The sequence below is a fragment of the Eschscholzia californica genome, unplaced genomic scaffold, assembly GCF_041429995.1.
Source record: "Eschscholzia californica isolate CP2 unplaced genomic scaffold, dmEscCali1.0.p SCAF_5, whole genome shotgun sequence".
NCBI lineage: Eukaryota > Viridiplantae > Streptophyta > Magnoliopsida > Ranunculales > Papaveraceae > Eschscholzia > Eschscholzia californica.
Window position 1 is genome coordinate 32,406,691 of NW_028238472.1, and position 22,435 is coordinate 32,429,125.

Below are 22,435 nucleotides of genomic sequence, written 5' to 3' on the forward strand. Positions count from 1 at the left end.
AATAATTTCAAGATGTCTTCTGTCTTCATGCGGATAATTAAAAAATGAGATCCATAATACAGTAGCTTCTCTCTCTCTCTCTTTGTCTTTTTTTTTTTTTTGTTGAGGACTCTCTCTGTTTGTCTGAGCAGTAATCATCTCTTTCTCTCTCTACTGTAATTCCATCTCGAAGTGTGGAGATGTTACTGATGAATGCCCTAACGATAGCTGGTTTAGCAACCAGAGATTTCTATCTTCAAACCGAAGAAATTGAATTCGGATCATTCATATGGTTTACCTACGCAGGGATTTCATGTTTTTTGGTTGTTTTTGGTGGAATTATGTCTGGTTTAACTCTAGGTTTGATGTCTCTTGGTCTCGTTGAGCTTGAAATCCTCCAGAGAAGTGGAACCCCCACGGAGAAGAAACAAGCAGGTCTGTTTTTTCTTTTTTCTCTTCTTCGTTTACCGAATTATGCCCAAAAAGTTGGTTCTTTTAGCTCGATCAGTGAGAAATTAGATAAAAAACCTCGTAATTACCAGTTTTAGGGTTTAATGTTCTAGAACTGAAGTGAAATTAATTTGAATTACTCTAATCGGCTCATTGAAGCGCCGTGGTCATGGATGATTATTTCAAACTTATAATCGATTATGAAAACATAGCTTTCTCGTTGGATTCAATGGATTGAAGTTAGGGTTTGAATCATTTGGGATAATCTATGTCTGTAATCTTCTATAAAGTTCATAGTTTTATATGATGCTGATTTGAAATGTATCTCTTGTTGCAGCTACTATCTTTCCAGTTGTTCAAAAGCAACATCAGCTTTTAGTCACTCTGCTTCTTTGTAATGCTTGCGCCATGGAGGTAAATTAATTCATTCTAATGCTTAGAAATTGTTTTCTTTTAGGAGGGACGGAACATCTAGTAGCAAGAAGAGAAACCCAAATCCTAAAGACAATAACTGGTATGCCGTATATGAGCATGATTTTTATTATGTAGTTATCTATAGGTAACGCCGTAACGGTCCTGTGATTCGTTTAATCTCCTTCAAACGATGATTCACATGTTTTTGTCTTGCAGATACTATATATATATTCATACACTTATCGCTTATGAGTCTATGATGTAGTTCTTCACCTGATTTTAGTATTTTTCTTACTTCCCATGTGCAGGCTCTTCCTATTTTTCTGGATAAAATTTTCAATCCTGTTCTTGCTATTGTGATGTCTGTAACTTTTGTTCTAGCATTTGGAGAGGTAAAATTTTTCTTAAAGCCATCATCTCTCGATTTTAAGTTGTGAAGTATCTTACGTTGATCGAAGTGCATCTGATTTTTTCTATTTATATTGCGTCAGGTTATTCCACAAGCAATATGTACAAGATATGGATTGGCTGTAGGTGCAAGTTGTGTATGGCTTGTGCGTGTTCTTATGATAATTTGCTATCCAATATCTTATCCTGTTGGAAAGGTAATGTCTTTAGGTAGTTCATGTTCTCGTGGTTTATAAAGAACCTAAGATACAATAAATCACAATTGATATATGATATGAGATAAATTGAAGATATAGAAGTTATCACTAACATGTAATTCAAAAGGTTCAAATTAGAGAAGATATACAAATTCAAATACTGGAGCCAATTTGGAGGTTATCTAGTCCAGCAGTGTTCTGTGTCTTAACATATATATATGTGTGTGTGTGTGTGTGTGTGTCTAAGTGGAGGATTTGGGGAGTATTTTATTGACTGCTGTGTCATTATTCATAGAGTAAACCCAATACCGTGTGAATATTGAAGTGCTGTTCCAGCTTAAGAAAATCAGATTCAGATGAGTATTAATTTTTTATTTTCAATGCTTTTTCAGGTTCTAGATTGCGTACTTGGACATAATGATGCACTATTTCGACGGGCTCAGTTAAAGGCTCTCGTCTCTATTCATGGTAAAGATGTAAGTCTTCTTAAGTTTGGAACCTATGATCGTGTACGATACCTGTATTATATCGCTGACTTAAGGTTACAACAGAATTAATTGGAGAACTACTTGTCAGTTTTATTAATGTTTCTTTAACCCTAAGTATTTTGTTGATTTTTATTTTAGGCTGGGAAAGGGGGTGAGTTAACCCATGATGAAACAACAATTATTAGTGGAGCTCTGGATTTAACTGAAAAGGTATGTGTATACTAGACATTTTGTAGGCTGGGTATTTTCCTCTGTTTTCTCTGTAGTCGAAATTATAATTTAGAAAACTTGTTTTCAGAAGCTAAAGAATCTGGTTAATAGCAAGTAATTGTGAAGTATGCTATATATTTTACTGCAGTGTCAATAATGTAGTAGGAAAACCTTATATTACGACCCTGTGTTGCTCTAATAAGTCTCAGAAAGTTTCAGTCATTTACAACAAAAAACAAGAGAACCATTTTCCTCTACAAGTACATTAGTGATCCAAGGAAATGGGCTTTCATACAGGGTTAAAAAAGGATAATTGCTGTAATAATTTAATTTTTATTCTGTTGCTCCAAGAAGTAAAAATATTTGATTGGTTTTTACCCTAGTTTCATATTGGCGCATTTCCTTTGGTATCTTCTTAGTCGGTTGATCTACATGATCCATATGATAATTGAATGAGAGTACGTAAACTAAGTTATGTTCGAGGCCAGAATTTTTGTTTGACCAAATGTTTCAAGAAATTGATACATCTATTTTCTAAAAGAAATAAATAAAGAATCATTCGCAATGCTAATTCTAATGTGTATTGCGGACAAGACAGTTGCATGCTGATCACCACCTATACCAAAATGAAACAGTTATTAACGGTTCCGAGCTTGATTTGAACTTCCCCATTTATATAAATTTGTTCCAGGAATGTGAAACATTTAGATGCACCAAAACCTTTTGCTGTGATAGGGTAACAGATACAGCTTCTTCTATTTTCCTTTAATTTTCTTCCTACAGGTTATAAAGTTTAGTTTGTTTAAGATGTGCTTGATATCTTAGTAGAAGAAAAGTTTATCGTCATCTAAAATGTTTTACCAAGTAACATTTCTTGCTAATCCTATTTTTACAATCATAAGATTTAATCATATGACTGACTGTTAATGTGCACCAATTTCTTGATATTGTCTGTGCTGTTATTGGATTGTGGAATATGAATATTTTCTCGTTGTGCCTATGAACAGACTGCCGAGGAGGCTATGACACCAATCGAGTCAACATTTTCACTGGATGTGAACGCGAAATTGGATTGGCAAGTTTCTCTCACATTTACCACCAAGGAATGAAATTTCGGTTTCGGTGGAAATTTCGGTCGGTCCAAAAGTGGAAACGTTTCGTGGAAACGTTTCGGTCTGTGTGGAATTATACTTTTAAAACCCTAAGCCCTTTTATTCTTCTTCAGCCGCACCTCCTTCTTCCCCAGATATCCTAATACATTTTTTTCTTCTTCACCTTCTTCTCTGTAGCATCTCTTTCTCTCTCTAGATTTTCCAGTTTCAGATCTGTTCTAGTATCAAATCTTCTTAGGAATTCAATGGTAAAGAAGAATATAGTGAAATGGAAGATAAACCAAGACAAGATCAGAAGAAATCTAGAAAAAACCTATCTGAAAATGAAGAAAAATCAAAAGAGATATAGGTTCCGACAAAATCTTGAAAATTTCGACAATTTCGGTCGAAATCTTACACGAAACATTTGTAAGTGGGATTTCGTTTCGGTATCTGGAGAAAACGAAAAATTTCGGTCTTTTCGACCGAAATATGTCGACATTTGATTCCTTTTTTACCACCATGACTTTTCAAGTCTCGGTCTGACTATCGGAGTTTGTTAAGAAACAGAAATTCAGGAACCAAAATTTTGAATAACTGACTAGTAATTTTGGAACTCGAGACATCCTGTTTCTTATCAAATGGGTTTTTGTTTAACATATTAAATTTGTTGATACCACAGGGAAGTACTTGGAAAGATTCTTGCAAGGGGACATAGTCGGGTTCCTGTCTATTCTGGAAATCCAAGAAACATTATTGGACTTCTATTGGTATGTGCAAGAATTTGATAATATTCACTCAATTTTTCATGTTACAAATATTTCCTAGTATAAGATATTGGTTGAATAAGACTGGTCCTCACTGTTCTTTCTTCTCTTCATGTTCCTGAATTAGGTGAAAAGTCTTCTCACCGTGCGGGCTGAAACAGAGACCCCAGTCAGTGCTATTTCCATTCGAAGAGTCCCTAGGTGTGCTCTCAGTAAACTTCTTTCCTTTCCCTTTTATTCTTCTACTTTTTCATGCGTATATTTTTTATATTACTATGTTAAGATTGGACCTTGAATTTATCTAGGGTTCCAGCAGACATGCCTCTGTATGACATACTAAATGAATTTCAAAAGGGAAGCAGTCATATGGCAGCTGTAGTAAGGACCAAAGGAACATCCAAAAATCCTTCACTGAGTGTTGTCGAAGAGAAACAAAATGAAGGAAAAGGATTTGGTAGGGATGCAAAGCTAACTACTCCTTTGCTTCCCAAACAAGATGAAGAACCAGAAAGCACAATTGTTGACATCGAGTCAAGTTCAGTTAATATAAATCAGCAGAACTCTTCCTCAAGGAATGATATCATGAGCAATGGATTGCCTTGTTCATCTGAGGATATTGAAGATGGGGAAGTCATTGGAATCATCACCTTGGAGGATGTATTTGAAGAGCTTCTACAAGTAATCCACTTATTCTCTTACTACCTTGTTCTTTTCTCCGATGCTCTCTCTTCCTTTTTTTCTGTTTTAATTTCAGTGGTCTCCAAGTTCCTAGTTAATTAATTTGTAACTGTGTTTCTTTTTTTGACAAATGCCAGGAGGAGATTGTAGACGAGACAGATGAATATGTTGATGTCCACAAAAGGTAAGAACAAGATGGAATAAAACTATGGAAATGTGCAGGTAATTCCATTGATTTAACACATGTCTATTGTTTTTATGCAGAATACGCGTGGCAGCAGCAGCTGCTGCTTCATCAGTAGCTCGAATCCCATCAATCCGGAAGTTAATTACTGCACAACAGAAGGGAACAGTAAGTCTCTCTCCTCTCTTTCTCTCTCTCATTAGATCAATACGTTAATACCATTTTTTTCTATTTTTTTTCGAATACAATTTTCTCAAAATCTTTAACAAATCAACAAAAGGAGAAAGCTCAATGAAGTCCTACGTTCTCAAATTTGATACAAGTGTTGCCTCTTGTTTTGTCTTCCAATAGATATATCTCGATTCATATGTCTAATTTTGCTTTCAATCTCCATTTACGGAGAAATTAAGATTGGTGAATCGAATTACTCGATGCAATATAGGCATTGTGATCATCAATTTACTTAAAAATATGAGATAAAATTCAATATTCTATCTTGACATCTACCAGAAAGCAGGATTCTAGTTTGATCTAAATACTTTTTCATCTTAGGGTGGCCAGAGCGTACCAGGACAACCTTCGAAGAAATCTGGTAACGACGATTCAACTTCGACAAAACCAGGGAATCTCGGCGAACCTCTCCTTGGAAAGAAAAAGTAAACTTTGAGTGCAATATTTGGCCATCGAAACTCCTCTAGAGCAGAGGTAAGACCCTGTGTATTCAAACATTTATAGGTCCTTCATTATTATTATTATTACTACAAATTTTAATGTTATAAATTTTGTATCTTGTTTTTTTGGTCTTTTCCCTAGCTGGTTTGCTTTCAGAAAAAAAGGGAAGACAGTTGAGATTCGATATGTATTTATAAATAGCTAATAGAATAAAAGAATTAATTTCATATGCATTAACTAGAGTCCTGACAGTCTAACTGTGATTAACAAGCACTGGACTAGATGAAATTAGCCACCTTTTCTGGAAAACCTATTTAGGTAGATACATCTTAACGAGGGCCGTCCCAGGCCCAAAGCAGCTGCTTATGCCCCAATATCACCAAGGACCCTGGAACTCCAGTCTGGGTCTTATAGGTAGACCAATCTGGGCTATAACGTGTTTAATGTAGACAGAACGTAAATAATATTGAAGTTTTCTGTTCTGTTTTCATTTTTCGTACTACCCTTGGGCCGGCCCTGCATCCGAATTGGCCTGAGATGCTAACATGGAAAGCTTTTTAATCGCCAAGCTTTTTATTCACTCTTTTACCCTATTTGGATGCTCGAGGGGTTTAACCAACGTATAATTTGGTTCTTGAAGAGTGGTACTTTCTTTCGCTACATCGGTTGGCACAAGGCAATATGTCACTCTCAACATGTCAAATCGCCCAAGCATTACTTCGAAGAAATTACAGACTAGTTAGCTGGTATGTCAATCTTACCTAACAAAAACTAGGTGGACCAAATAAAAAAAACAATCAAGCTTAAAATCCAAACTTCCATAAAAGTTGAAAACTTCATTCACAGAAACAAGATATTGATTGAGATCTTTTAACCAATCTCAAATTTATAAAGCCCGTAAACCATATGTTTTCTAGTGAAAAAGAGAGATGGGGAAGATGGGAGAGATAGGGAAGAGAAAGATGACAATTGTTCTAGTTGTCATCTCACTGCTGGTTATTGCAGTTCTGGTGGCGAAGCGAATTTTAGATGCCAGACAAGAGAGTAGTAGTACTCTTCAGCTTGGCAAAGAGAAGATAACCAAGCTCCATTTCTACTTCCATGATATATTGAGTGGGAAGAATCCAAGTGCAGTACGAGTAGCTCAAGCCCGAGATTCAGACAAGTCTCCCACTCTCTTTGGAGCACTAGTCATGGTTGACGACCCATTAACTGAAGGACCTGAACCCACGTCGAAGCTTATGGGTCAAGCTCAGGGGCTCTATGGTTCAGCTGACCAAGAGTCTTTGGCTTTCATCATGGTTATGACTTTCAGCTTCAGTGAAGGTGTTTATAGTGGTAGCTCTCTCAGTGTTCTTGGTCGAAATCCTGTAATGAATTTGACCCGTGAGATGCCCATCGTCGGCGGAACTGGCATTTTTCGATTGGCACGTGGTCTTGCAGTAGCGAAGACCTATTGGTTCAATGCCACGACTGGTGACGCTATAGTTGAGTATAATGTTACAGTTTATCATTATGAGCAAAATAACTAATTTCATAGGGACAGTAAATAACACCGAGTGGGGGTTCTCCGTCTATTAATCTAGGGTACTGGTTTTGTATGAAATTTGCTTTATTAATCTAGAGTATTGGCTTTGTATAAATCTCCAGCTTGTTTTCGGTTTGTTTTAGACAAAAAGAAGGATCAATAAAACTGCACTTTTACAAAAAAAAAATATAGATTGAATGAATATTAGCTTTCTTAAGTTAAAAGCATCTCCAAACTCTTTTTTCTTTTTTGAAGAGAATTTGGAGATGCTTTAACTTAAGAAAGCATCTCCAAACACAATATTAAAAACTTTGAGGGTCACATAAACTTTTTAGAGTGTTTTAGAATGCAAAACTCAATTTAGATCTCTAAGCTGATGAGGCAGTGAGTCAATAGAGATAGATATCTCAAGAGGACACTGTCAATAGAGTGTCCTCGAGAGATATTGTCAATCTCATCAATATTGGAGTTTGAACTAATAAAAATCAAATCTAAATATCTTTCAAATAACTAACTGTTTCTTTGCAAAAAAAAATAAAAAATCATGCCACATAAGTGAACATAACAATTTTAGAGTTTTGTATTTGAAACACACAAAAATGAGGAAATTTCTATTTTGCCATATAGGAATAAAAATCTCAATTGACACAAGATTAATAGAGTTTTTTTTTTTGTACTTTTGCATTTGAGATGATCTAGGCCTTGAAATTTGGGCGGACTCGAACCTCCTATCACATGAAGCGAGACATAAGCACAACCCATGACTGCAGGAAGACTCTTGTTTGTCTATGCCAAACCAATGCGGGCTAGAATTCGGCCTGAACAACCCTAGAATTGGTCGAGAAGAGGCTTATTTGCTTTGGGCCAGGACTAGCCCTACTCGTCTCTTTCTTTCTCTCGCTTTTAACTTTTCCCTCATTCTTGTTCGTCTTTCTCTCATGGGAATGGTTTATGAATTCATAAATACTGATGAGTTATCGCCGTGATGGTAGATCTGAGGATAATGCTTTGTTCTTGCTCTGAAGATAACATCAAATGAAAGGACAAGAAATGGAAAGTACACAATAACAAACTAAAAGAGAGAAAAGTATGGGAAACCAAACAGGTGGCCCAATAAAAGTAAACTAGAAATGATGTTTAACCCAAACACAAAAACTAACAAGAAAACCAATCACATCCAACACCAATAAACATTAACTTTCTTCCTTCTCTCACTAAAACTGTCTGTCTTACCTTAACAATGTCATATATAATTATCCACAAAATCCAAAGCTTCTTCTTCAAAGTTTACACCATTAATATAAAGTTAACAAGGAAAGGGAAAGGAAAAGAACAAGTACTACAATTAGAAGAAGAAGAAGAATACTTTTATTCTTCTTCTTCTTCTTTGATTGAAGGAAATGGGTACCCAAATATCGAAACAAGTGGAAAGACGACAAATGATTTCAATCCAAGCGAAGACTCTGTCTGATCTTCAAAACAATGCTGGTTATGAATTCCCTGGATCAGATTATCGCCCTCCAGATCGGAAGAATTGGATGTCTGGTTTAGACCCAAAGAAAATTCACATAAATAAGATTGTTTGGCCTGGTACCCATGATTCAGCAACCAACAAAATAGGAATTAGATTCATTTCTCGTCCATTTGCTCAATGTCAATCTCTATCTATCTACGAACAGCTAGCTCTGGGTACCCGGGTCTTGGATATTCGAGTTCAAGAAGATCGTCGGGTCTGTCACGGAATCCTTCTGACTTATGGGTTTGACGTCGTGATCAACGATATCAAGAAGTTTATATCTGAGACAGTATCGGAGATTATAATCCTTGAGGTACGGACTGAATTTGGTCATCAAGATCCACCCGAGTTCGATAAGTACTTACAGGAGCAACTAGGCGAGTTCTTGATCCACCAAGATGATCAAGTTTTCAAAAAAACAGTAGCTGAATTGCTTCCTAAGAGAGTTATATGTGTATGGAAACCTAGGAAGTCACCAGCACCAAAGGCTGGTAGTGCATTATGGAGTTCTGGATATTTGAAGGACAATTGGATTGACACCGACTTGCCTTCGACAAAATTCGAGAGCAACTTAAAGTTTTTGAGTGAGCAACCTCCGGTTTCAGCTAGGAAATTCTTCTATAGGGTAGAGAACACTGTTACTCCACAACCCGATAACCCGGTGGTGTGTGTGAAACCAGTTACAAATAGGATACATGCATATGCTAAGCTTTTTATAGTTCAATGCTTCTCCCGGGGTTTGGCAGATCGATTACAGGTTTATTCTACTGATTTTATTAACGAGGATTTCGTTGATGCTTGTGTTGGGCTTACACAAGCAAGACTAGATGGGAAGGCATGAAAGCCGGTATGGATTATGAAAGGAATCTTAGAAGAGGATTAAAGTTATCTTCTTTCATTATAAAGAAACATTAGGACAGAAGAATGATTGTAACTCTATACTATTCTCGTTCTAGAAAGAAGTTAAAAATGATAAATCAATTTATCATAAACTTTTAAAACATTGTTAAGTCCGTTATACTAGTAAACAGGGTAAAGGGTAGCGCTAAAACTTACATGATTGAATTGTTAAGATTGATTTTGTTCATCGTGATCTTAGTTTGCATATTCAGTGTGTCTACTTGTACTAGAGTTTCGCACACCAAGGTTGGAATTATCCATCCACCGACGTCTTGCTTTGTCTACAAAAATCCTTCTTCAGAGCTTCCTCTAGCTGTTGAAACATCAAAGAGAAGGCTCCTGCAGAGAGAGAGAGAGAGAAAGAGAGAGAGAGAGAGAGAGAGAGAGAGAGAGAGAGAGAGAGAGAGCAACCAGCAATCAGATAACAAAGTCTGAACTTGTATTGATGTAGAAAAGAGTTCCAATCCATTCACATGAATGACAATAAATACTAATAACTAATGACAAGTGAAGCGGTGCGAACCAGACACAGGACTTCCTTTATGTTGTAAAGAACCCTTCACTAGAAGTGTTCCAGGAATCTGCTGAAATACCTAGATGTAGAAATAATTTAATCAATAACTAAATTTGGATTCAGCTTCAGTATTTATCATAACTAATAAGCCGAGAGGGGAAAAATACAAAGGGCAAACATACCGAGATCCGGAAGCATAGTTCATCCGACTGGCTTGAGCCATTGGAGGATTCCTGTCTTAGTTCGCTACTGGTGGTTCCATTAAGCTCCATTGACGGCCCATTATTTAGAATTGAATGACAGTATTCATTGGATACTGTGACCTTTGAAAAATGAAAAGTTTCTGCATTTAGATAAGGCACAGCAATATAAAACAAAAAGTTTGAAGTTACAATGATGGTATATCTTACATCGACAACGAACAATGTTAAATTAGTTTTGCAAGATGCACCAACTGCAAGGAAATAGGACTCCACGGATTTTAAAATGTGTAAGGCACTTATTTGACGTTGAATACCCTGAAAGCAGTAAGTTGCAATTCAATACAAAGGAGGGAAGTGTACCAAACAGTGAGGTGAAAATGAAGCAGAAAACCAAATATATTTCTATGCACAGCTATATTTATGATTAAGAAACAGAATATCGATGTTTTTAAAGCGAATTATGGACCTCAAGCATGAAGGACATATTGTTCTTTGCGGGTACGAGAGATGACACAATTTTCTTGGCTGGAGGAACAAAAGACCATGCAATCCCCCATCGGCTTGTGTGGCCTTGGACAAACTCAGTAGTCTTCACAATTGAGACTCCCACCTCCCGAAGCTTCGATACTAGGAACTTGAGATTTGTTTTCCTCCCAACCATGGAAGTGTACCACCTATAATAAATTACGGTTGAAACTAATAAATTATGAGATGATAAAATAATTTCAGAAAAAACTACTACTGATTAAGAAAAAGATGGAACCAAGGCCTCGAAAAAAGGCTTACCGAAATGACTGCTGCAGAGCAACACTATCTTCAATAATACGAGAAATGAAAGCCATTTCTCCCCCAGGACAAACCATCTCCTCTGGTGTCCCACCACATGACGTTTTGGGGTTTAGTCCAGCCTCTTCCATGCTCTCAAAAAATGGCGGATTGCACATACAGAAGTCAAACTTTTCCCCATCCTTGACAACACCAAGAAGTACACTTGATCCATTATAGTCCTTCTCAGAGTCTGAATTCACATCCGACGACTTCAAACACAACGAACCCGTCATGTCTCCAATGGTCCCGTCTAAACTTGGTTTTGTTCCAGTAGAGTCCGAATGACCATGAGCAGTTTCATCCCGAGGGAGGTTTTCCTCAGCGTTGCAAGCCTTTCTAATTTCTATTAGTTCCGAAAGATGTGGATTGCTCTTGACATTTCTTTCCGCCCATTCTAGGGCTATGTCAGTTACATCTGCAAAACAAACCTCACCAAGATGATATTTACCTACTTGGCCTCATATTATATTTTCGATTCCTAATATTATTAACGTTGCATCTTCTACAGTAGAGGAAACATGAATTGAAAAACAGAAGAAGCTGACCTGATCCAACAAAACTCCAACCTAAAAGGGATGCACCCAGAAGAGGGTAAATGCAGTTTGCTCCAGTTCCAATATCAAAACCCCTCACTTTATCTCCACCACCAAGAGTGTTCATTTTCGCAATAATATCCGAAGAGAGCAAATCTTCTATCCAGTGGATGTAATTTGACCTGTTAGGTACTGTAGGGCAGAGCTGCCCATCAGGAATCCACCTGAGAAGATTATGATCTTCATCTCAGAACCATACAATTATAAAGTCTAGATTGTGGAAACTATTAACTAATTAACCCTAAAATTAACCACTTTTATACACATCTCAGATAAAACTACCTAAATCAGAAAATCCCAATTTGGAGGAGAATGTACAAAATCAAGTAATTTGATTGTTATTTCAGAAAACCCAGAATTTAAAATTTAATAATAACAAATACCCAAGTTCATCAACTTGGATTTCATACAACTAATTCAATTAGAAGTAAACCCTAAGTTGTCTAAAAACTACATCTTACAGAAAAGGAAAGAGTTAGTAGTAGTACCAGGTGAGACCATGGTCATGAAGGAGTAGAACTCGAGTGAGTTCACGGGTGGCATTGAAATCGGTCCAATCAATCCTTGGGCGTCCATTGTTAGAGTAGAAGACGAATTGGTGGAAAGATGGATACTTGGACGCCAATAATCCAAAGTCCGGTGGATTTTCAGAGTACTTGTTCCGGGGGTGTATCGTTTGACGTTCTTCCACTCTCCTCCTTTTCTTGCTCCCACCCATTTTACACTTCAAATCCACACACACACAAACTCTCTCTCTCTCTCTCCTGTATGTATAGGCACTTAAAACCCATGTAACTTTACCTCATTGACTCACCCTATCTAGGGAAGTTATATAGGCACCACTAATTTTTTTTCTTTTTTTAATACATCGATACGATGTGATAAGCACGATAACTACTGAAATACTACTGGCCTAAAACCCAACGGAATGAACGGGCCTAAAGCCTGACGGAATGAAATGGCCTAAGGCCTACATAAACTACTTTATTTATACTCAAATTCAATATTCCTGGATTTGCACTTCCACAGGATGGAGCCTTGGACCTCCACATTACGGAGTATATGCACTTACCAACTGGGCTACCAGTTGTTGGCTATAAGCACCACTATTGTTACCACCCAGCCTCAATCTTATTCTTTGACTTGGTCCACTGATTTGAACCAAGTGTTTGTTAAACCAACCACCACGAAATAAGAGAGAGTGTGAAGAAGAAGTTAAAATTGTTGCCCACATGAAGGTCGAGGGAGAAAGATGGTTGGATCTGGATCCAACTGTTGGTTTCCACTGTCGATGGTAAGGGAGGCTCGCAACTATTTTTCTGTGCTCTTTTTTCTTTCTCAATCTTCCTTCTCTCTCCTTTGTATACCTATGCCCCTCTTCTTCGCTACCTTCGTATTTCCCTTCGTTACTTTCACCCCCCCCTTTTCCCATCTGTTCTCCAAATTTTCTTGCTTGCTTTTTGCTGAATTTTTTTTTCTTGCGAACCCTCTCTACCTCAAATCCTAGATTCCTATCCAATTATCCCTCGACATCTCCATCCAATTCATCTCCTACTTTTCTTTTGCAGGTGGTACAAGAGAAACAGGGTCTTGCTCCATTAACTTCGAAAATTCAGAGGTCACAAATTCGACAATTGGGGTTGTAGAAATCAATCAAGTATTGAACCGTGTCATTAAGGATATAATTAAAAGTAGATTAGTCCATTATAGCCTTTAGAGTTGTTCTATGGTCTTTAAGATGTATAATTGTTCTTAGGGCGAAGAGTGAAGGCAAGATTTTAAGTTTTTTTTTGTTAAAAAAGCAAGATTTTAAGTTAGGATGTTCTACTTTAAAATTACTAAAAAAAACGCCAATTTTAAATTAAAAAAAGATGGAGGGGAAAAAGTCTAACCATAAAATTGGGGGTGAAAGTTGGAGTGTGTCAGGGAGTACACCAGGAGGTCCCCAATTATTTTTGTTAAATCTCTTTCCCTCTCTCTCATTGATCATCTTTCACCTTGTGATTTGACCTTCTCTATGTAAAATCATGGCGATTCCGTTTGGAGAAAAAGAGGGGAGGAGAGAGGAGAAAGTGAAAAAGTTAAAGGTAGGATTTCTTCTATTTTCTCTTAAGAATATCAATGAGGGTATAAATGTAAAAGTAGTAATTTAGACCCAATTTTTCAGATTTGAAAAACAAACATCTTACTTCTAAAATACTTCAACCAATTCAGTTCAACCAATTCAAATTTAAATATAGAAAAACAAACACAACCTAGGATTCTAAGTTGTATGCACATAAAATCAATTGCATTATTCCATGCAAGTCCAAAGTTCTATTTTTCTCCACCTATTTATGGAGCATTTTGTGGCATCAAGATTTCTCTACTTATCACCCTTTCTCTATCACATCTTTTTTTTTTTATAGTTGTGGCCCTTGTGATTAAAATATAGAACGAACAGACGAGGATTAACTCCTCCTAAGAGCATCTCCAATCTCAGCCAGGCTGAGGCGGAGCCCCAACCGACTGCTTCAGTCGCCCCTAACATTAGGGGCAACTGAAGTGTCACCAACATGACCGTTGGGATCATCTTGGCCGTTGGATTATTCAACGGCCATATCCTCCTCCTATTTTTTTTTGTAAATGTAAATTATCTTAACTTAAAAAAATACATTAATAATAAAAAATACATTAAATCAAACCGACTTTTGCATTAATAATCCAATGATCAAAACACATTACTATAATCCAATGATCCAAAATACATTACTAACAATCTAATGACCAAAATCTATTCATTGTCGTCGTTAGATCTCGTATTTCATAAGTGTTCAACAAAATCTGTCTTCAACCAAGTATGAATTTCCTGGCTTCTAACTCGACCAATACGTTCAACCATTTCGTCTGGTAAATTTTCTCCACGATGTATCAGACCCATTTCACATCCCTCAACATTGGTTGTAGCATTTGGACCTTCGTCTTCAATAATCATGTTATGCATTATGATACATGCCTTCATAATATTACTTATGGGTCTTTACATCCCACCAACGTGACATTCGAATAATTCCCCAACAAGCTTGCAGTACACCAAAGGCTCGTTCAACGTCTTTTCGAACCGACTCTTGTATTTTGGCAAAGTATGCTTCTTTTGGGCCATATGGATTAGAAATAGTTTTAACTAAAGTACCCGACTGAGGTTATATCCCATCAGCAAGATAATAACGTAAAATCGAGATTCATTTAGAAAAAAAAAAGATGAAGTTTGATGAGTTGTAGAGAAAGAAGAAGATGAAGTTTGTAGAGAAAGAGAGATGTATTTATAGAGAAATATGAGAAATTTAATATGGTTGTTGGATGGTTAGAAAAGAGAGAAATTCAAATTCAAATTTTCGGCCTCAAGAGAGGCTGAGGCTGGGGCTGGAGCTGAATTTTTAAGGTTGGAGCTGAATTTTTAAGACTGAGCTTAAGTTGAAAATTTTGGGTGAAAAGTGATTTTTTCGGCCTAAGACATGCTGAGATTGGAGATGCTCTAAGTAGAGCTTTATGAGGCTTTAGTCCAAAGGAACATGAAAATGTTTTTTTAGTCGAGCGCAGTACATTTGCTATAATTCCCTTTGTATATAATCTGTAACACTTTGCAAAAGACTATCAAATTTGATTTTGTTTAAGATAAATTTGATTTTGAAAAATAAATATTTTTTTGCTAAAAACAACATTGAAGTCCATATTAGTTGATATTTTTTAACTAAAAATGTAGTTTTCCAACTAGAAAAATAGTGTATTAAGAAAGGGAGAAAAGGAGTATGGAGAATAATATATACATAACCAGTGGACCAATTTTGACCAATATATGCACAAACGAGAAAGTAGACTATAATAGGGAATTCCTTCATGACCTTTTCCTTTTTTCTTCCATTGTAGGAAGCCGGACATAATACTAATTATCATTGTTAACTATTGCACTAATGATACTTAATCGAAGCATTAACGTTTTGTGTGTCCCTCTTGTAATTATTTTTTCTCCATTAAAAAGGTAATTAGTAGGTATATTTTGATCAACTATGTAATCAAGATTATGTACCATGAGGAAAACGTGAATTCAAAATTTTGAGGCCATATCTTTTGTTGTAAGTGAAGGATACCTTTCTCTCTTTTGCTTTTTTTTTTTGTTCAAAGTCTTTTGCTCTTTTTTTTGTTTATATTAAAATATTAGAAGAATGTTAAGGAAAACGACATGAAATAAGAAATTAATAGAAAATTATTATAGAAAGGAAAAGAGGTAGCGCAGAAGATAATCAAAATAGATAATAAGTTTTCCAGTGTGAAACAATATCTGAATCTTTTCTTACAACTACTTCCAAATTTGGTAACAAAAGTATATTTAAATAATAATACGGATTAGAATCAATGACTATCAGGGACGAACGGAAGATTGATTAATACAAACTTCGATCTTAGTTATCTGAATGTCTTTGTTATGTTCTTCCTTTCTAGTACACAGTTTATTGGCAAACTTTGACCTTAGATGGATCTCATTCTATTTTGTCATTTTTTCTTAATCACATTCTATTTTGACATTGACTGCTAAATATGATTCTAATTTGAAATTGACGGGTTAATCCTAGTTTGACCTTGAATGCTTAATTAGACTATAGTAATTAGAATCTTCACGAAACCCTCACCCATTACCTAAAGTAACAACAATATAATTAAGTCCACCATCTTTTAGTGTAATGGTTGGACACCCCTCTTAAGTCCATGAAGTCGTGGGATCGAGTTTTATTGGAAGCAGTTTGCCATCAAGATTTATCCTATGTTATTTAGGCTATAAATAATGTAATAATTTGTCGGACTTTAGACCTCTTTGTTGTCGGACTTTAGGCCTCTTTGTAGTCGAATTCTCCAAAAAAAAAAACAATATAATTAAGACCCGAGTTGAAGGTTTGTCTTGGCACTTTAGCACGTGACAAAAAATATATACATTTTGTTTCCATGACATTCTCCAATGGGACACTCTAACAAGCACTCTAAAAGTCCTAGTTGTCAAGTATCAATGAAGATTTTTTTTTTCCTACGTGTCAATATAGAGACACTCTAATTTTTGTTTGTCTCCAATGGAGATCTCTAAAATACCTCTACTTAATGCGCATGTCACTCTTTAATTCAATAGAGAAAAAGTGAAAAAGCAAGGGTTTCTATTGGTTAGAATTTTAAAATGACAAGAGTCTCAATGAGACACTTTAATTTTAGAGTATCTCTCTTGAGAGTCTCTACTAATAAATGCTCCACATCATCATAGAGTGTTTAATAGAGTGTCCCATCGAAAAAAAAAAATTTAACAAAATCTCTATAAGTCCTAACTGGCACTCTAAATTTTAGAGTTTGAGTGTCCCATTAGAGATGCTCTAACACTAATTACAATAAAGAACTACTCAAAAGTAAAGTGGCAAACCACGTGATAAGTAATTCATAGAAGTGGTAAGGTTAACCCTCCCCACACTTTTAAATCCTAAAACTCCAATTCTGATTTCTTCAATAGAAATATTACCACTCAATTAATGCGAGGCTCACAGTAGATAAGATATCAGTACTCTCAGAAAATATTGTGATACCAATTTCAGTAATGTAGTTTTTAAACTCTTTTGTAGCATGAGCTCCCCAGTATTCTCTTCTTTTGGTACTCTCACTTTGGTATATTCATCTATGTTTATGGATGAGATGGTCGGCTCATTTGGTCTAACCATAAACAAATCCATGCATCCCTGTGCCATAAACATATCCATGGTTCTTTTCATGGATCCCTTTTTGTTACCCATGGTTTTTAGTGATGTGAATTTACCATGGTTTCCCCATATTGATAGTAAACTCTACCTTACCCACCATTGGCCTCAATTCAAGGTAATAATCGTTAAAATCATACAATGCAACATTAGTGTCTCACTAATGTCTCATTTGAGAGGGAGGGTCTAGGAGTGTGCGCGAAAAAATGACCAGTCTCCCTCGAAGGAGGTTCAAATAATGTCTAATCTTCGTCATTCCATCTTAGATAGGTAAGGTTCACATTTTTGTTCGGAAATAATGAGAGATCCTCACGAGATGTCTCTTAAACCATATTTCCTTCAACAAATATTAACTGCTTTAGACTCTCCCTCTATCTTAGTTTCACTAGATTTCACAACGTTTTGGAAAAGATATTGTTATATCATTTTTCTGTAATTTCACTTGTTCTGAATGTAAATACGTGAAGTAGTCTAATTGCAGACACGAACCAGACAACTGTTCTGTCACTATTGTTGGGACAGTTGTCTAACTTCGATTGTACATATTGTAGATACCGACATCGCATCTTTAGATTCAACTTCGAATAAATAGGTTGTTTTAGTAACAAAAGAGATGGACCCAAAAATGCAAGTAAGAACCGTGTGATGTTCTATAAACACATATCTATCCTAATTTATTAAGTTCATATGGGAGATGTTGAGTGTTAGCTAGGGAGGGGCCCGGTTGGCTAGAAGGACATTCTTATCCGTTTGTTTGATGTTCTTATTTCTTCCTTTATTGTGGATTTTAATTGGGGTGGGGACTATAAGTCAGACCGTGTAGTCAAATATCAAGTTGGATAAGTTTAAAGGGTACATCAAGGGAAGATCATAAGATAGATATGTGCAATGAACTTATGATTTTTCGTTGATAGATTTGGAATTTGAGTGATGTTAACTCAAATCTACACGAATTTAACGGCTTTTTTTTTTCTGAATCAATTATCTCTCTCTTAATGAATTTTTTCACGCTCGGCAGACAATTAATTTCTATTTAGATTTGGAATAAGATACAATTTGCAGTCTCTTCTATCGTTATTTTTTAGAATTAACACAGTTACATTGATAATATTTCTTTTATGAATTTCATTTTTAACACGAAGTACATAAACAAAACTCAATGATCCTCATAAGGCAAGGAGGATCGTCCTTCAACGCATTAATGACAAAAATACAAAGAACCAAAGATAGAAACGTGAAAAGTTATGGTATTAATTCTAGGCTTGAATCTTTAACATAAACAAGGATATAACTCAAGTTATAGTTTAGTGATTAAAATGTGGTTTATGTGCAAACCGTAAGGCCATGTTTGGCGGACGGGAATGGAATGTGATTCCCAGGAATCACATTCTCGTAACACGATTCCCGGGAATCAGATTATTCAGTTTGATGTTTGGTTTGGCCAGGAATAGGAATTCGATTCCTGATAGATTCCTAACTTGGTGTTTGGTTCGTGTAGGAATCGGAATATAATTTTTTGTAAAATTCTTATTATATCCTTAAACTACATAAATAAAACGTCAATTTTATTATGTACTTTAATCAGTATTATTTATTCAAAATTGCAGATATGAAATAGTAACATGACACACCAATTAAATAGTATCTTAAATGCCAACAACCTTTGGTTGGAGTCGTAAAAGGTATAATCTTCCACTTCGGAGGTCAAAGGTTCGAGGGACGCTGACCATTTAAAAAAAATTATTTAAAATAAATAAAGGTCATGGCTAAATTTTTTTCTTTTTAAACATTATGAAATCGATTGTAATGAAAAAAGAAAAAGAGAAGAGAGAAAAAACTAGAGAGGGAGAAAAAGTTACATTTGAGCGAGAGAAAGTATTGCTATGGTGGTGGCTAACCATAGGTTTTTAATTTTTTTAGTTGTGATATTGTGTGGAGGACGATTTTAATAATAGTCATTCTAATATTTTATTAAGGATAATTTGGTCTATAAATATTAAAACAAAGCATTCCCGGGAATGGGAATCACAAACCCACCCCCCTCCCTGGGTTTGCTATTACCCCATTTTGAGGGAATTCTATTCCCCCGGAAATAAGATTCCCACTGCATTCCCGCGAGCCAAACAATATCAGGATTGTGATTCCCAGGAATCACATTCCATTCCCACGCGATTCCCGCGCGCCAAACATGGCCTAAGAGATTTAAATTGATTTAGAACACAATTAGATATTCTATATTCAATTTTCACAATGCATAAAATAACTCTAATTTTTATTTTTCTTCGACATAAGCAACAAACCATTCATGAACTTTTACGAAAGCAAGATCTGTAACGTTTTTTTTTTCTTCTTATATGGTATTAAGACCGTGAGCACTTCTCTCAATCGAAAAAGAATTTAATTTTAAGCCTTTAATATCAAGAAAATCGTGCATGAAGAAAATCCCCCAACTTTTCAACATGTTATTTTTTAAACCCGCTAAATCCGCCAACTCAATTTGTTTGCCTTATTCAGATATGTTAGCCACAACTACGATGGTCTAATAGATCCATCCTCGTTAGATTTTCGAATTGCTAAACATTAATATATACATACATATATATCCAAATCCGGATAAATACATTTTATAATATTGATATACGCACGTCCTTCTTCTCAATCCGAATCTACAAATTCTTAGAAATTAAAATTTTTAGGGTTTCTTTCAACATTCTATATAGGAGTTTAGGATCCCAATTCCAATGTCAAATCACGAGTGAAAGAAAAATAGGTATAAACAGAATAACAGGAAATGGCAAACACGGATTCTTGGAACGATGACTCAGCAAAGTGGATAGAGTAATCAATATTCTTAATTTAACCCCTCTAACTCTTACATATTTTGTTTCTACCTCCTCTTTCGAATTTATTTACAAAAGAGTCCAAACAAGACCTATAAATACCATTATCATCTTTCCCTTTTTATTTCATCAATTTCATATAGTTATAATGTTTGCTGTTCAATCCTCTTCTCCTTCAAATATTCCCTCTTCCCCTGAATTCACCACCGGAAAATTAATCAATTCTTCATCTCCACCGTCGTTCGTCAGATTCCGATCACGCCGTTTCACCGTCGCTAGTTCCTCTGCCACATCCACCACCGCCGCGGCAGAGACGACATCATCAAGGTTACCATATCTAAAATCAAACATCTCTTCTTCTTCATTATCATTATACGAAGTTCTTGGAATTCCGATGGGAGCAACTGGAAATGAGATCAAATCTGCTTATCGGAAATTAGCTAGATCTTATCATCCAGATGTTGTTACAATAGATCGGAAAGATAGTTGTGCTAATGATTTTATTAAGATTCATTCTGCTTATTCAACTTTATCAGATCCTGATAAACGAGCTGATTATGATCGGAAATTATTCAGGCAACAATTTTCATTTTCTGTTTCTAATTCCTCCACTTATAAACAATCTTCTATGTATACAAGTAGAAATTGGGAAACTGATCAGTGCTGGTAGTGATTAGGTCTTTTTAGTTCTTTACTTTGTTTTCACGTTTGATCAAAGATTAGATGGTTAGAAAAAAAAAAAAACAGATCAGAATTACAGAGAGTTTCATCATTTGAAGCTTAATAATGGAAGAAGAACAATCAAAAATTCAGAATCAGTGATTAAAGAGGAGATAATGAAGATCAAATTCTATGAGAAATGCCAGTGTTGGATCTTCAATTTGAAGATCAGATTTCTCAGAATTGTAGATATTTATGATGTATATTGTTGTTATTAGTTGTTTTAGAAGTTTAAAGAGCACAAAAGTGATTAAAAAAAAGAAGAAAGGGAAACTGTGAATATTCTTTCTATTAGGTTCTTTGTTATGAAAATAGTTCTAAAATCTATTCTTACTGACCATGTACTTCACACTAACATATTTTAGTACCTTCGTTTCCTACACAATTGTGGGCTAAAAATAAGTTTATGGTGTGTTTGGTTGCAGGATTCATGAATCCACGGATTCATGAGTCCTTGGGATTCATGATTCCACGAATTCATGAATCCAAATGATTTCTTTTGGTTTGTTTGGTAACCAATAAAAATTCTAGGATTCTTGATTCCTTCATTTAAAATCTTTTGGTTTGTTTGTCTTTTATATTTGGATTCTTATAAAATAAGATTCTAATTAAAATAATATCCTTCAAATTCATGAATAATATCCCAAAAACAAATCTCATTCAAATATTGTCTCTAGGTAACTGAAATTTCATTAAACCTATTTTTTTCACGAAAATTTCAAAAATAGATATTTCTTTCTACAAAATAATTATTTTAAAAATATTATTTTTTTCAAAATCATTATTTTTTCAAAAATTATTATTTTTTTGCAAAAATCATTATTTTTTGCAAAAATCATTATTTTTTTCAAAATCATTATTTTTTTCAAAAATTATTATACTTTTTCAAAAATCATTATATTTTTCAAAAAACATTATTCTTCAAAAAACATTATTTTTTTCAAAAAATAGTTATTCCTTCTACAAAGTCAAAAATCATTATTTTTTCAAAAATAATGATTTTAAAAAAATATATTTATTTTTAAAAATAATATTGATTTTTGAAAAAAAATAATGATATTTGAAAAAATAATGATTTTTAAAAAAAATAATGATTTTTGAAAAAAATAATAATTTTTGAAAAAAAATAATAATTTTTGAAAAAAATAATAATTTTTGAAAAAAATAATAATTTTGAAAAAAATAATGATTTTTGAAAATATTGATTTTTGAAAAAAAAATAATGATTTTTGAACCAAAATAATGATTTTTGAACCAAAATAATGATTTTTGAAAAAAATATTGATTTTTGAAAAAAAAAATAATGATTTTTGAACCAAAATAATGATTTTTTAGAAGAGAAATAAATTTTTGTTGATTTTAAGTTTGAAATTTAGGTTTATTAATCCAAAATCCTAGCAAATCCTAGGGGGTAGGGTGGGATTTTGGTCCAATACAAATTTTGGAATTAGGAATCCTTAGGATTCAAGAGTCCTAGGATTCTTGGTAGC

At 34.8% G+C, this 22,435-nt stretch overlaps 5 protein-coding genes across 8 annotated transcripts; 4 read left to right on the plus strand and 1 right to left on the minus strand.

Annotated features, from left to right (window-relative positions):
- LOC147538649 (DUF21 domain-containing protein At4g14240-like) lies at positions 1–5,771 on the plus strand. 2 transcript variants are annotated; one of them, XM_086641517.1, is made up of 13 exons: positions 1–414; positions 767–843; positions 1,152–1,235; positions 1,335–1,448; positions 1,841–1,924; positions 2,075–2,146; positions 3,154–3,221; positions 3,920–4,007; positions 4,132–4,205; positions 4,310–4,682; positions 4,820–4,866; positions 4,947–5,034; positions 5,419–5,771. In XM_086641517.1, exons 1-13 carry the CDS (start codon positions 180–182, stop codon positions 5,524–5,526), a joined length of 1,512 nt encoding a protein of 503 aa, XP_086497643.1. In that variant the 5' UTR covers positions 1–179; the 3' UTR covers positions 5,527–5,771. The 2 variants fall into 2 exon arrangements, with proteins under 2 accessions (XP_086497643.1, XP_086497644.1); XM_086641518.1 differs by having other exon boundaries at positions 5,428–5,771.
- A 558-nt stretch (positions 5,772–6,329) lies between these two features.
- LOC147538650 (dirigent protein 23-like) lies at positions 6,330–7,181 on the plus strand. The gene has a single exon (XM_086641521.1). It carries the CDS (start codon positions 6,468–6,470, stop codon positions 7,068–7,070), a length of 603 nt encoding a protein of 200 aa, XP_086497647.1. The 5' UTR covers positions 6,330–6,467; the 3' UTR covers positions 7,071–7,181.
- Positions 7,182–8,255: 1,074 nt separating this feature from the next.
- On the minus strand, positions 8,256–12,418 carry FIO1 (methyltransferase). Of its 3 annotated transcripts, none has more exons than XR_015225541.1 (9): positions 12,109–12,418; positions 11,573–11,784; positions 10,986–11,442; positions 10,666–10,873; positions 10,407–10,514; positions 10,179–10,319; positions 10,006–10,075; positions 9,639–9,821; positions 8,256–8,608 (listed from the first exon to the last, which is right to left on the minus strand). XR_015225541.1 is itself a non-coding variant. In XM_086641522.1 (8 exons), the coding sequence occupies exons 1-8, from the start codon at positions 12,336–12,338 to the stop codon at positions 9,736–9,738; spliced, it is 1,512 nt and encodes a 503-aa protein (XP_086497648.1). In that variant the 5' UTR covers positions 12,339–12,418; the 3' UTR covers positions 8,256–9,735. The 3 variants fall into 3 exon arrangements, 1 of the variants encoding a protein (XP_086497648.1); XR_015225542.1 differs by having other exon boundaries at positions 8,256–8,653; positions 12,109–12,382; XM_086641522.1 differs by having other exon boundaries at positions 8,256–9,821.
- On the plus strand, positions 8,467–9,669 carry LOC147538652 (uncharacterized). Its single transcript, XM_086641523.1, has one exon. It carries the CDS (start codon positions 8,467–8,469, stop codon positions 9,421–9,423), a length of 957 nt encoding a protein of 318 aa, XP_086497649.1. The 3' UTR covers positions 9,424–9,669.
- Positions 12,419–20,373: 7,955 nt separating the features above from the next.
- LOC147538653 (chaperone protein dnaJ 11, chloroplastic-like) lies at positions 20,374–20,895 on the plus strand. The gene has a single exon (XM_086642988.1). It carries the CDS (start codon positions 20,374–20,376, stop codon positions 20,893–20,895), a length of 522 nt encoding a protein of 173 aa, XP_086499114.1.
- Positions 20,896–22,435: the final 1,540 nt, after the last annotated feature.